Consider the following 15,787-nt stretch of genomic DNA (forward strand, 5'->3'; position numbering starts at 1 on the left):
GGTATAAATCTTCGGATTATGAAAATTACTTGTTATATGAAATGTACAGACAGGAGATTTTCCTAAAGACGAGAAGCAGAAACAAACTTGTATATAATTTGTTAGTAAATCTGATCGTAATAACTTTCATCCAATTGCTTTAACGTCTTGATCGTGTAAATTATTTGAATTAATTATTCAAAATAAATTGTAATGGTAGATTAAGGTTTAAAACAATTTATCTAAAAATCAAGGTGGCTTCCGCAAGGGGCAGTTATTTATTGATAATACATTGAATTTAACATTATATATCTATTATGCAACAAGCTCTAAGAGATAAAAAATATTCATGTCTATATAAATATCCTTAAGGTACTTTTACTTATTTCCATTATTTTATAATCGTTCCTGTTGTCTTCATTAATCTTCTATGTTCCTTTAATTAAATGCAATGCTAATTGCAATTGAAGATGCTAATTGAATCGGTCGTGCGAGCCACAGAATCCTAGAATTATTTAAAATTTAAAAATATGCAATTGGAATTTTGTAAACCTCTCATGCCCACCAAGCTGATTAACTTTCCTTGTAATCAATTGTTTCTTGTCATTTGAGTTTATTTAAAGAAATTCCAAAGCAATTTAGGAGATATCTTTATTTAGTACGTATGTTTCCAGCACATTTTTTAACAAATGTCATTGTTCTGTTAGAATACGGTGGGCGCAATCGACAAAATTTATTTTAAACATTTACTTTATAAAATATTTGTACTATTTTCAAGTAGCACAACATGATATTCAATTCTCATTCGCATTTTTATCAAGTTTTGTTTTTGACTGACCCGTTTTTTTTTTTTTTTTTTTTGTACATTTTATTGTACTGGATCTGAGCTTTATTCTCCATTTTGTTCAAACCGTGTAACATATTTTTGGACGCATTTTTATCCGTAACTCAATTTTACATTCCCAACAGCTTTTCAACGATTCCAGAGTCGCTATAAAATTTAGACCTGCTACAAATTTTTAATAAACTCTTGGTGACATATATTATTTATTTAAAAAGAGTATTATACAAAATATAATCAACGCGAATTTTTACTTCAATAAGAACCTGTACATATTTTTTTTATGCAAACGTGTATATTTATGCACGTACAAACAAACAGACAAGCGAAATAGTAGCATGATTTCTCGAATTTTATAGCAATGACGAATTTATACGAACGAAAAGCAATCAACTGCGGATGCAGCAAACATATTTTCTTTTTTTTAAACAGCAGTTTATAAAATCGCAGAGAGCTTAAAATAAAAAAAGGAGCAGATTTTCCGTTCTAACCAGGTACTGTAGACTGCATTATAGACTTCTTTCTCTGCATGTTCTAGCCTCCCTTTCGCCCTGAGGAAACCTCTTCAAAGCCATTTCGTGCAAAACTCTTTGCAATAAAAGCACTGAAAAAACGGCTGTAGCAAGCAACGCATATGTACATACATATATACGTATGTATATATATGTCGGAGATGAAAGAACATCGGGGCCTTTCTTTTGGAATATTTGGGAAGATCCCCAATACTTTAGTCTAGACTTTTTATCATAACTGTATTTAAATAATAAAACTTAGAAGTAAGTTGTTCATGATTTAATCCGATTATGTTTGCCCGAGATTTATGACAGTAGGCTTGGGCTCGAAGTGACACATCTGGTCGCTAAACGTAGCCACGAACATACGAATACGAACAGGTTGTGTCGATGCGGGACCATAAGGGCAATGTGCGCAAACTAATTCGGTCGCTAACAAAGAAAAAAAAGGGATACAAGATAAAAAAGATGTCATTACCGCGCTTTAACCCCGAAGTCGCGGACGCAGATCCAGCCGCCTGGTGCTCAGCTGTTAGTCTGCTTATGAAAGACAACCCTCTGCAAGACAGCACGTTATATTCTGCTTTAAACGATGCCCTAGACGGTTCGGCAGCGCATTGGCTTGCGCAAATAATGAATGGCGAAGAGGTTACATGGCCAATGTTTAAGGAACAATTCATCACGCGCTTCGGTGGCCAAGAAACAGCAGCCTCGTCGCTAATAAAGGTATCCAAGGAACCACAGCGGGAAAACGAAACATTAGGGGCGTATGGAAATCGTCTCGTCTCCCTCCTGCACGCGAGGTGGCGAAATTCAACAAGGGATGAAATGATCACAGCCACGGTTCTCTATTTACTGAGCTCGCGCGACCGACGCTGTAAACGATTAGCACTCACGAGCGATATCAAGTCGGTGGAACAATTCCGAAGAGAAATGAGACCTTTCCTCTACGAGGAGAGGCAGATGTCTTCGTCACGGACGCCACCATCGGGCTCCGGAAATAAACGAAGCAGGTCACCAGCCTCCTGGAACAAGTGCCACCACTGCGGTAATTACGGACATACAATATCTGAGTGCTACAAGAAGATGAAGTTGGAACCAAGGAAGTACTCCCGACGCCCAGAGGAAAGCCGACCGGCCACATCAAGGGTATCGTACTTTAAATGCCATAAGGAGGGACACATCGCGCCTCATTGCCCGTTGTTGCGGAAAGAAAACAATCATTCCAAAGACGAGCATCGTGTCAAGACCATCGAAAGTAATTTAATATCGATTATTACAAAATATTTAATTTTAAAAGAGGAGCGTTGAGGCGGCACGTCTTAATTTTTAAATAAATACTTGCAGCAAATACTTTTATTCAATTTCTTAATTGCAGTCTTAAATACGATCACTTTTATAATTTATTAATTTCAGAAACAATTATTTTCATTTTAATATTTCTCACGTAGCTTTTCTCTAAAGTTTAATCTAAATTACAGAAGCATTTATTTTCACTTTAATGCTTTTCCCACAAATCTCTTCTCTAAAATTTCAATGCCACAGAAAACCCAATTCCAAAGATTAATCCTATACAGGTTTACTAAAAAGATTTCCTGAAGCCTGGAATCTAGAGACTGATATTATAGTCTCCCTAAATCTCCTATTACCTGATATGGAATTTCACATTAAAGAGAAAATAAATACCAGTTCAAACTAAGTCTCAACGAACACCTCGAATTATAACATTATAAAATCGCTCTTTAAATGTCTGTACCTCTATAATATATAATTATATATTATATGTACGTACTATCCTTCATCAGAGAAAATCACTGTAAGCTTCGTAATACGATGAACAGAGGCCACAAGACACAAAAAAATCATTTTACTCTAATTAAAAACCCGAGTTTTAATTCGTCGAGGAATCTTCAGCACGTAGTCACCTCATTTCCAGTCGCGAATCCCTTTGGTATACTCGTGTGACCTAGAAAGTCGTACGCACCCAGGTATCACGAGAAAAATCGCGCGTTTCCGTTCGTTCTAATGATATCAACTCGCGATATCGGACCTTTTGGTAAATAAATAACGGGCGGTTGCACGGGCAAGAATTTTTCATCAAGGAAATGGCCTGGTCGTTCTACGCGACGGTCGGCCGCTAATCAAAGGGTCTCTAAGGCCACTGTACTCTGGCTGATGGTAAGAGGAAATGAGTAATTGATTAGGCTGTTTCACGATTCAGCTGACCTCGTACCAGACATTTGAAACATTTTTTAGACTATATCGAACAGCCTTGGTTTTCCTCTCTTGACAAAAAGAAGAAAAATATTGCATTTTGTATTATATTATATTATAGTTTTTGAAATTCTGATGAAATTGTTATTAAGAAAAATTTACTTGAAAGATATATTAAAAGGTTGATAATGTATTTCTTCTTTATTAATTTTTGAAATATATAAATCATAGATGGTGTACAATATTTAATCTTGTAAGAAAAAATAATGTTTGTAAAATTAGCTTGTAGTACCTATATTACACTGTTTTTATGTCATTACTAAATAATGTTTTAAGGATTCAAAAAATAAATAAAAACATTACTGGAGACTAAAGAGATGCTAATTTTGGCTAACTTTAACATGAAACCAGATTTAGTTTTAAAGCGATAAAAATCGAATTAAAAACGGAATGGAAAATTCGTCAAATTATTACTTAAAAAATTGCAAAGTAGCATACAGATAACCGTTTTAAATGCATGATTCATGGTTTAGCCATTCAAGACCGGACACCTCATAGACACGTATTCTTTCTGAGAATTTGTTCATTTCATAATAATTATGTTAAAATGGGAGTCCAACCAAAAAATTAATATTTCTAGGGCTCAACTTTATTCTCTACTTTAACTAACTACATTGTACTATTTAAATAATGTTATTAAATATTAATCATATCTTTCTACTATCTCACATCATAAAGAAACAAAAGTTTTAAACAGGACCATAGAAAAAAGTTCTCATTAATGATTTGCTATGGAGTTAACAATTTATTAGATAATAGCGTGATAAATATCTAAAAAGATACAATTTTTGTTGTGTTATTTAATTTTGTATAACATACATCGAAATGTTTGAGCAATCGTGTATAATACAATGGTAAACGATTGATAAATTTCAACGCTCGGTTCGGACTATGTGCTACTTAATTCCAGTCTGAAAAATTAAAACAAATACTTTTGTGGAGCTTCTAATATATTGCTCTTATTTATTAGAAATGAAATACTCTTACCCTAAAATTGGATGAGAAACTTCAACAAATAACAATAATTGATCAAAATTACCAAAAATATTGCATTAATATTTTATTGTATACCATTTCCATTAATGTAACTACTGAGATATAATTATTATAACTAATCACTTAATTGATTATTAACGAATACAGACTGGAATCGAAATTGTACAATTTTACGAACCACATGAACGCGTATTCCATGAATAAACAACAAAGAAGTTGTATTTAATAATGATCGATTAACCATATTCATATTGTGTCTAAGCGTGCAACATGCATTAAAGTTTCATTTGTAACATTTGTAGAAACACGTATGCAAGGCTTTTAATTAAAAACGCAGCTCATTCTATCGCATTCTATATATTTAGTTATTCGCGACTGTACAAACTACAAATTCCAATTTATTGTTCCAAAATACCATTCGACTACTTTTTGTCGGGAGTATATGAAATACTTAAATATAAATAATTCTTTTAACATTTCACAAAAGAGAAACGAAACATTCTTTAATAATTAGAAACAGCGAACAAGTGATAAAAACTTGCTACGTTTTTAACCAAGTCCCTTTACATAATTACAATATTCTTTTTTATTTTCCTCCCTACTTTTTTTTCTCTTGCCCAGTTACGATTAGTCGTGTCAATTTTAAATAAAGAACTAATGAACGTTCCTTTCCTTTTAGAAATATCACGAGTAAAAAGGTGAAATAGATCGTTGAAAATCGTGAAAATGTGATATGTAGACTATACATACAGAAAAGCAGATGCTCTGAAATCTGCGTTCAATTACACTGAAATGAAACGATAGATATATATATACATATATATTATATTTATTTAATGCTAATTGACCAAAGTATTTTTGGCACGTTTCGAATGTGTTCCAGACCATTTTTCTCTTCACTTATTTTCTACATCTATTCTAAAAAACAATTTTAACGAGTATTAAACTATCGATCAAACAATCAAAGTCACGCGTTTTCAAAAATTAACATTTCACGATTGTTGTGTAATTAATTTTGTAAAAACGTATTTCTCACAAGCAATATTTAAATTCAATTTTGTCCCATTCTATATCTCTGCAACATTAAAATATCAAAAGATGTATTTACCTTTCGTATTGCATCTTTGTAGCATGCAAATATAAAGAAATTCGCTTATTTTTCAAAAAATGAAATTATTAATTCGGAAGTCAGTTTCGCGCCTTCACGGCGAAATTGAAATCGCAATCATTGAAATTTTGAACGATGTGCATCAAACGATGTTCATCGTAGTATCGAAACGAAGGTAATATTAAAAATTCACGATCGATGTAATGCACCATTGTGACTTATGAAAAGAGTTATAATTTCATTTTTATTACCGCGTGCTACAACAATAAAAATATAACACGTGACTGTGACTGATATCACTACCGAACATGTACGTGTACGTGTATGCATCGATATACTTCCGATATAGACCAGATCTAATTGCTTAGATAAAGGCTAGAGGTCAATCTAGAAGTTGATTTATATTTTCAGTTAATACGTTGCCTGTAGAGCAATTGAAACTAGATACACGATTGATTAACTGAAATATAAATGAACTCTGATAAACGTGCGAGTCACTGAGTATCACAAATATCTTTTTTCTTTCTGAATCATTAGTATTGACTTAGAGGAGTTTCTCATAAAGAGTGATTACATTTAATAGGTAATCGACTTGCTTTAAATTTGAAGAAAACTGCTTTTTATGTGAACAGCTAGCAACTTTATGATCATGAAACTCAGTTACTCCATTCAAGAAAATGCCACATGAACACTCACAGATTTTCTTGTTCTTATCTCCTTTTTAAAACATGAAAAAGAAAGAAAATGAAGAGCAATTAACAGTAAGATAAAAATACAATATGACATGTATTAATTACATTAAGACTTATAACTGCAAACTAAATTTATAATTAACTTGCACAAATTCCATATTATGAAGAGGACTAAAACATTTTCTTGAAATGCACGTAATTGACCAATCAAGATGTATAAAAGTGTGCTTGTTGTGCTTATACATTACTAAATAACAGACTTTTTGATTTACACACATCATAGTAAAGTGTAAGTCCAACACAGTTCACGTAGTTCATTGAATGCACATCTGTGTCTTAAGGCAATTTCATTTTTCATACTTTAATATATGCAACTGGCTTTGCACATTTCTCTCTTTATTCCTTGTGTCATAAAATATGCTTGCCACTTTTCCTACTCTATACACATACATATATATACAATAAAATTTATTTATTAAAAACAGAAATTTATAAAACCATAACAAGTGTCACTTATGTATACATAAGTCATTCATTAAAATAATGAAATTACTTACTGATTATAAAGAGTAAACTTCTCAGTTGTATATATTTTGAATGTAAGAATAATTTAACTATTGTTGCAGGAAATACTTCAACTACATACAGGGTGATTATAGTAAATATACGATAGTTATACGTTGTTCACAATGCAAAAAGTATAATTTTGCATAATTAAATATTATCAAAAATTTACTTGCCCTTTTTCCTTTTGTATGAAAACATATTAATTAATTTATACAATTTGATTATATAACAAATACAAAGAAGTAAAATTCTTAATCACTTACAAAAGATTCAATGAGAGTATCATATAGATTTTTGGAAGAATATAATAATAAAATGTAACTGAATATAGTTGCTTTTAAACATAGATATTATCATGCTGTCACTCAGTATATAAGTATTATAGATGTATATTCACAGTTCTACATCCTAATTGATATAAATAGAATTTGGCACTATAATCATGAATTCTACATAGATGATAAGTTATAAAATATTTTTTAAATTTTGATTTTCATTATTTAAAAACTTTTTAAATATCATACTAACTTAAATTATTTCATAACTTAACCTTGTTCTTCAATAAATTTTGCAAAATATAATTAAAACTATAATTTATTATGTACATTTACTATAAATGTATCATAAATGTAATTATATAATTAAACATTGATCCATTTCATATTTGTCTAAAAAGGAAAATATTTTCAAATCTTATTTGTTCCATTGTTTTCCATGGATATACAAGCATATAGATTGGCCCCCAATAACTCACTTACATAGGAAGTTAAATAAATTATTTGTCGACAATATCTGTTGATCCCATACTATTTATGAAGTAAGTAATAAGGTCGAAAAATAAATTATTATAACAATAATGAATCAATCACATTGGTATATAATTCATATAACTAATATGCATTAGTTATTATGTACAAATATATCAAAACATTTAAAAGATCATTTCAATATACTTTACAACTTAGTCTTTCTCAAATCTTCTCAAATGTTTATGGCAAGACACAAATTTTCATTGGAAGATGTTGTGGTATTAGCTGCCTTTGTAAAAATTGCAATTAAATTATTTTGATGTTATTAAACTGTATATCATTGTTCAACATATAATTTTTTATACCTATTACTGTACCATAACATAGATTAAATGATTATATTTACTACAAGTGTCTTGTAATAAATACATGTTATAAATTAATTGGAAAACATTTGAAATTTAAGGTCATAGATGCTGATGGTTTTACTAATTAGTAAATTAGAGCAAAGACAAAATCTGTTTGCTTATTATTTTTTTCCTGAATATTATTTTGTTGATACTAATAAGAACACAGGATATTGAATTTTCTAAAACAACATAGTATGCATCATAGTACTTTTATAATACATTCTACTAATATCACTATAGTACCTACAAAAAATTTGTGATTTAAAGGAATTTATAAATTAAATTAAATATAACTCAGGAAATAATTGAAAAAATAACTAATGTTCTAATCTTATTTTAATTGTGGATTTTTATTTTGTCCTACTATTTTATTGCGCAATAAATTAAAATGTCCATGTACCTGAGACAATTGTGCTTTAAGGGAATCTGAAAGTTGCTTTTGTAACTGCTGAACTTCCAATATTTCTTGCCGAAGATTCTGATAATCTTTTGTAACTTGATGAACAGACCGTAATAGACGAAGCACAGAGATCTGTTAGAAGCATAAAAAAAGGACAAAAATAAAAAAAGCAATTTAAATGTCAAATTTAGTAACCACCAAACAAATAAGGTGAATTATCATTTTTTTCTAACCAAATCATTGTCTATCAGTTAAACAATTGATATTTGAACGAAAAATGTAATTTTTTGCACTAGCTACTTATTTTTAAATGAATCGAGTCTAACAAACAACTGACAAAGAAACATGTATCTCGAACAGTGTTTTAAACAAAACATACCTCGCTTTCTGGATCTTCAAATTCTTTTTCGAAAGCATCAATTTTCCATGCGATCATGTCCAACTTTCCATCAGCTTCTTGTACCTATAACATCAACCAATTCATAAAATACTAACTTATTATACGTAAAAAAATAATACTTAACATTTGACATTTATTTGATCAAGTCCGGTATTTATGAAAAATTTCAAATGACAATCAGGATGAACAAGTAAAAAATAATAAAAAACAGCACTTACACTTTGTTCGAGATGAACAATAGCGGAGTCCATGTTATCTATTAATTGTAACAGATTATTTCGAACGAACAAGACGTAACTGACAAGCAGCTCGTACAAAGCCGATGGTTAACTTTCTCGTGCTGGAATCGATATGCGCTCACTGGAACATTTGAAAAGCGGTGAACCAACGGTTAACATTTCTGTTTAAATATTCTACCGCACAGGGGCAGCACCTACTATGTGCATCATTTTTGCATCATTTGAAACTAATATAAATTGAAACTGTTTTATCGTCATCAAGTAGCAAGGATAGACCATTGACTAAACATAGAATAGACTTGATACTCAATATTTTTTCGTGTATTACATTTTGGTCACTTTTATTATTCTATATACTATTCTATATACATGCGATATTATCGATGCGGCATAGTAATGACAGTAGCACAGGTAAGGTATTTAGTCAATGGTAGTTGTTTGAGTTTTATAAATCACAGACGAGATCCTGTATTTGTCAATGACAATACCTACAAAAATTTTGTTGAATAATAAAAATTATTTTGAGAACTAAACTCATCTAAGTATGAAGAAGCATTACTTCATTATGCACTACCAAATTAAATAAGTTAAATTCATTAAATTAATGAAACTTAGACTTAAAATTAAAGTACGTTTATTTGACTTATTTAGGCCAAATTATAAAAAAAGACTTACAGGCGCTTTGCTAAATCAGCTGTATTATTTAATAGACGAGGAGGATTAAAGGAAGTATTATTTTCTGTTATAAATTAAACAATGTACCTTCGTATGAAATATGCGCGCAATAATCTTAACTTAAATAAAGATTACAGCGCCAATGAAACGGTGAAATATGGAATTAAATATCGCAGTATTCAATCATAATCGATATAATTTCTTATAGTCGATCTATCATATTAGGATGTAACATAAAACTGCCAGTTTTAAGCGGGAAATATACCAAGAAAAAACATGAACAATTCATCCAGAAGTTATTAGGTAATCAGTAGATTGCATTCGTAGATTTGCTTTTGCATTATCAAATTCGTCTACAATCTGAACGTTGTTTTAAATAGTTATTACATATAATCACTGAAATTGGTTAAGGGTGAATATATTTTCGCAAAAATATTTCGATAGTTATCATAGAAAACTTTTATGTGTATACTATGTACAATCGTATGAAGTATTTTGCATTAGCACCATAATGATACATAACTATCGTAATTATATTTGTTAAATTTGGTACCAATCTGAAAATGTATATAGAAATTAAAAAATATTTACTGTAAACATATATTTAATAAAAATTAGTATACGATATGGACAGCCATCTTAAATATAAAATAATGAGTGGTTTGATATAGTGAATAGGTAATTGAATATGCAAATACTTTGGTGATCTTTGCAAATTGTATTGAATTTGATTAATTTTAGTTGACTAAATTAAATTAGCGCATAGTCATTTAAATATTCTTATATAAATATATACGATATTTGAAATGCTCATTGTTGAGAAATATTTTCGTAAAACGTTTCGATTCTCCAGAAAATCAACTGAATCCTATTCGTGTAAGCTCGTACCTCATCCCATAAAATTAGTCCGAGATGCGTCCCTGTTACGCGGGGAGTTATTTGATTCTCGAAAATCGTTATTATTTCGGGTGGCCATTATTAATTACATCAACTTCGTTGCTACTGTTGGCTACTGTTAATTTTACTTAATTAACGTACGTTTTTATTCAATAATTTTCCCGATATTATTATAATTTGTAACTAAATTATCTCTTTTTACATTTATTACATTTTTTGATTGTTACATTTATTGAAAGGTCGTGTTATGTGTTTTCAAAACGACATTTAACCTTGATCATGGTTCATTCGTATATAATTTGTTCCTTTTAAACATTTATTTAAAAGTTTTAATTTTTTATACAGATTATTGGTTGATCGCGAGAGAAATTTTTTTAACATAATAAATACGTAATATAACAAAATAATTTCACGGTTTATTAAGAATACTAAGATGAAAATGAATATACTAGATTATTCTTTATTTTAAAGAAATTAAACGAATTGTTTAATATCAATTTGTTGCAGAACCTGTAGATTTTGTTTCACTTAATTAAGATATTGAAATAAGTTTTACATTTTATTCCATTTCCGTAAATAATTGAATTGAATTCGAATTGAATTGGATATTGTCATTAAAATAAAGATAAATGTTTCATTATTTCAAACTTTGCAAATAATTAACTTTAAGAACAAACTGTAATATTCCATGCTTTGTTTCAGATTTCTTCCAGGCTTCACTTCTTCCATGAAGTTCGATGATTCCTATGTAATGGTGGCTTCTCGATGACTTTCTGTAGGCCACGATAATATTGATAACAGCGTTCTTCGCATCTAATCGTGAGTTGCATGCATTTTTGTTCCTCCAGTCACTCAATCATGTCGTAGAACGAAATGTCCGAATTGACATGGGTGTCTGCTTATATTATGTAGAACTTTTAACGAGCATTCTGACCACAGGTATTCATTATACCCGCGAGTAGTGACACTTCCTTTTTTTTATTATTTTATTTATTATTAGTTCAGGATAGGCTTCTAATTATATTAAAAAAATTTTCAAATTTCGCGGTTGTGATCGCGAGTAGGTTTCGAAACGAACATTTATGTGTTGTTTAAGCACGCACATGCGGGTAAACAGTGATCACTATGATCGTTGATCGACCGTGTCCACTTGAATCAGCTTCTACGATTTACTTTTTTATTTCACCTTAATAAATTATTTTTTATTTTATTATTAGAAGACTTGAGCTTAGATTTAAGATATAGCGGGCATTGCGCCCAAAGAAAAAAGAGGTTACGAGCTAAAGAGGCCCAGAAGATTCAGAAGGGAGCAACTATTAATGGCTTTCCATCGTCTGGATCATCCAAACATCCAGGATATAGAAAGTCATTTTCACTACTACTTTGCCACTATGCTCGCTTTTAGTATTTGTAATTGTAGTTGGCCCATGTACATGTCGTCCCACTACCATATAGAACAAATCACGGCTTTTCTTATTAATATTACAAAAGATTAATTACGGCCTGAATTAGAGTTATAGAGAAGTTTTGCAGCTCTTTATTAGTGTTGCAAGAAATTGATTACGGTTTGAATTAGAGTTGCGAGAAAACGATAATCATGTTTGCTTTAGTGTTGCGAATTATGACATCGTGATTGTTTTTAACAATTTTGATTATAAATTGTTAGAATATTTTTGAGAGTAATTTGTAGTATCGCAGTATTTGAAGTACCTTTTTGCCCTTATATATAGATAGTTATTTTTATGAAATTTGTTTTAAGAATAAGAATAGTCTTTCATCGCGAGTGTTTTAATTAGTTCTCCAGGTAGAATTGCGCAATGAATGATCGCGTTTTTTGAAGTAGCGTTTCGCTTATATTATGTTCAATCTTTTTCCACTGATCTGTGAAAGCACATTCCTACCTCTGGTTCATCTGATACCAACCACTCATATGGTTGCACTAAACATCTCGTCGCAATCCCTTTTAATTATTATAGTGTTCATTAATGGAAACACTGGTATGTTTATTTGTTAATAATGTACATTTTTGTAATATTACTGTTTTTTAATAGTGTAACATATTGTACACTTCCAATTTATTTTTAACGCTTTTTTTGCGCAACGGTCAAAGGGTTGAACACATCAAAAGGAGAATTTATTAGAATTTGTTTATACAAAATTAGTAAATTTTTGCTTAAAAGCAGGATGTACAGAGAAGGTCTCCATTCGCAGCAATCTCTATGTGGTAAGACCTGGGCAATCGGTATTATTTGATATACAGTTACTAATTGCATCATTTTACATGATATAATTATGAATTATATAACAAATAATGAGCTGATTGGTTACCATCATGATTGTGTTGAAGAAATTAATAAACTTTACTTAATAAACTTAATAAACTAATTAATAAACGAATAATAAAAGTCAGAAAAAAAAAAAAAGGTAAGAAAAGGTATAAATGTACTTCGTAAATAGAAATAACAATTGTACACGAGCCAAATTATCTACACGTTCTTAGTTGCACGTTGTTCACACAATTCCTCTGAACACACTCTGAGATCACGCTCTCTCTCCCCTAGTTGACTTCCCTCTTTTTGTTTAACACATGGCTTATACTATGTTAATCAATTCGGTTTCCAACAAAATCAAAGTATAAAAAGAATTAAAAAATTCAGAAAAACATTTTCAGATATTACTTGTATATATACGCATGTATATGTATAAAAAGAAAGATAGAAATACTTTTATTTTTGATTTAAATGTTTCTACTAAGTTTTTCTTAAACATCTGAAACAATTTTTTCTCTTGTTGAGTGATATTGTCGAGCAAAAGTTTCTCCAACAAGTAGTGGAAATACCAGAGATGCTTCTGCATAAATCTAAAATATTAGTAAATGTTAAGTTAATTCATTATTTAAGTAATACATTTCAATATGATAAGGAATGTTTTTACTTTAACTGGTTTCGCATCCATTCGAATTTTACCCCATGAAACAGCTTCATCTGGACAAGCACCACTATCACTGCCATCAAATTCTGAAGATGTATTTATAAATACTGCATAGTCAGCACCATTTCTCTGAAATATAAATTATTTTAAATCAATTTATTATCAAAATCATTTCTATTTGAGATTTTCTCTTATTACCATGAGATTTGCATTGCATATGTGATGTTTTACAACACCACCTCCTATAATGATCATGCCACTATTTATTGCTTTCATAGCCATTGTATTTAACCGTCTAAGATCTGTAAAATAATCGACATAATATTATTTAATAAATTATATACATATTGTAGTATATAGATTATATATATATATATTTATAAAATATAAAAATTAGTTTATTAATAATAAATGGATTAAATAGAAAACAATGGTTATTTAACATGAACTAATCGCAACAACGTATTATAATTAATCAACAACTCTCGTCAACACAGATTCAGCTCTCTCTCAACAACGCTAACAACACTATCTCGACAACGTAATCCGCACTCTCTGGCTTCTCAACTCATACTGCCGTTAATTCGTTTATGTCCCTTAGCAACCCTTTGTCTTTTGTCTTAGCCTCATATCTTTTGTTTAAGCCCCATCATGCACATGCTCAGCAACCGCTTGTTTATAATTCGCACGACCCCCCCCCCAGGCTCCTCGTCCACGATACTACAATATAAATTACACGAAAATTTCAAACCTTATTTTACGAGTTCAAACCTGATACTATGTCAACAATTAGACCGGGATTCCTAAAGGAATGGAAATACATCATATCACCAAGGCTGCCATCTGTCAGAGCAGGACTAAACACAGGAATATTATTTTTTGCAGCCCAATAATATATTGAATCTTCATTATTAATTTCTACACCAAGTCTTGCTATTACTTTAGATGGTGTCCAAATCGTACCCTAAAAATTCATGTACATTCAAGAACTTAATTTCTTAAAAGAGAATGTTTGGCTTCTTTTTTAAATCATACTCTTTCTTTCTGTTCAGCCAACATTGTGTCTAATATAGGCATAACCCAATCTTCAAATAGACAGTAATTATTATTAGGTACTAACAAATTTCCTATTCTATTAATACCACGTTCCCTAAGACTTCTTCCTTCTAAATGGAAATCTCCTATGTATGTTGGTGCTAAGCATTTTATGAAATCTTCCTCTACACCACCTGCTGTAGTTACAATACAGTCAACCTACAACACAAGTGTATATTTAAATTGTCAATAAAATTCAGGATTAAGATTTCCAAATGTTTTAACAGACCATTTTATGTTGCACAAGAAACCTTATAGTATCCCGAATTCCACATGAAGCCATATTTGATGTATATCCTAGGAATATTGTGCATGAAGATTTTCTTTCAATAAACTTATCTTCTTCCAAACTATCAATTTGGTCATCTTTAAGAGGAATGTTTCTAGCATTTATCATTCGCTGAATTTCATTCACTGCTAAACCAAAGTTTGTTGCTTGAAAGCCAGAATTTTTATATGTTTTAAATAAAGCATGATAGTCAATTCCCTTGTTCCAATCATACCCTGAAATATATTAATATCATTTAATATTGTAGTCATATTTAATTGCTGATTATATTCTAAAGCTTGATTTTCTTATATTTTGATGAAGCTACACAACCTTCTACAATAGGTGTTTCAACTGGAATGGGAGAACTGTTTACCAATACAGCATTTTTTACGATTTCTGGAACTTCATCGTGTGAATTTTGTTTACTGTCGTTCATTTTTATATAAGATTTATTGATATATTTTTTAAACTATATTATTTATATTATCCTCCTGACGGAATATATCTTTATGTATATACACGATGTTTACAAGCAAACATAACCTAAAATGAAAATACGATTCAAAATAGTTTCTCCATACATACTAAAAATATTATAATTATTATAAATACGATATTATAAATTATTATATGTAAATTCGTAATTTATTATTAAATTGTTTATTTCATATAAAGATTTATTTATTAACAATATATTCTTTATACATATAGAAGTTTTACTAACTTTTTACATCATTTTCAATTTATATAA

At 30.1% G+C, this 15,787-nt stretch overlaps 2 protein-coding genes and 2 long non-coding RNA genes across 5 annotated transcripts in view; 1 reads left to right on the plus strand and 3 right to left on the minus strand.

Annotated features, from left to right (window-relative positions):
* Positions 1-4,179: 4,179 nt before the first annotated feature.
* Positions 4,180-8,292, minus strand: LOC138188957 (uncharacterized). Its single transcript, XR_011175768.1, has 2 exons — positions 6,679-8,292; positions 4,180-5,389 (listed from the first exon to the last, which is right to left on the minus strand). It is a non-coding gene; the product is annotated as an uncharacterized LOC138188957 (long non-coding RNA).
* Positions 8,293-8,333: 41 nt separating this feature from the next.
* On the minus strand, positions 8,334-9,304 carry LOC138189990 (uncharacterized). Of its 2 annotated transcripts, XM_069132369.1 has the most exons (4): positions 9,147-9,304; positions 8,908-8,991; positions 8,529-8,660; positions 8,334-8,371 (listed from the first exon to the last, which is right to left on the minus strand). In XM_069132369.1, the coding sequence occupies exons 1-4, from the start codon at positions 9,177-9,179 to the stop codon at positions 8,363-8,365; spliced, it is 258 nt and encodes an 85-aa protein (XP_068988470.1). In that variant the 5' UTR covers positions 9,180-9,304; the 3' UTR covers positions 8,334-8,362. The 2 variants fall into 2 exon arrangements, with proteins under 2 accessions (XP_068988470.1, XP_068988469.1); XM_069132368.1 differs by lacking the exon at positions 8,334-8,371 and having other exon boundaries at positions 8,450-8,660.
* Positions 9,305-10,076: 772 nt separating this feature from the next.
* Positions 10,077-15,787, plus strand: part of LOC138186898 (uncharacterized) — a 63,679-nt gene continuing 57,968 nt past the window's right edge. The window contains exons 1-2 of the long non-coding RNA XR_011175033.1: positions 10,077-10,145; positions 11,442-11,558. This is a non-coding gene — a long non-coding RNA (uncharacterized LOC138186898). The remainder of the gene's footprint in view (positions 10,146-11,441; positions 11,559-15,787) is intronic.
* Dhps (Deoxyhypusine synthase) lies at positions 13,290-15,567 on the minus strand. The gene is made up of 7 exons (XM_069127058.1): positions 15,367-15,567; positions 14,995-15,269; positions 14,706-14,924; positions 14,442-14,634; positions 13,869-13,972; positions 13,674-13,799; positions 13,290-13,599 (listed from the first exon to the last, which is right to left on the minus strand). Exons 1-7 carry the CDS (start codon positions 15,470-15,472, stop codon positions 13,501-13,503), a joined length of 1,122 nt encoding a protein of 373 aa, XP_068983159.1. The 5' UTR covers positions 15,473-15,567; the 3' UTR covers positions 13,290-13,500.

The sequence above is a fragment of the Bombus flavifrons genome, chromosome 2, assembly GCF_040668555.2.
Source record: "Bombus flavifrons isolate JBK064 chromosome 2, iyBomFlav1_principal, whole genome shotgun sequence".
In the NCBI taxonomy this organism is placed as follows: Eukaryota; Metazoa; Arthropoda; class Insecta; order Hymenoptera; family Apidae; genus Bombus; species Bombus flavifrons.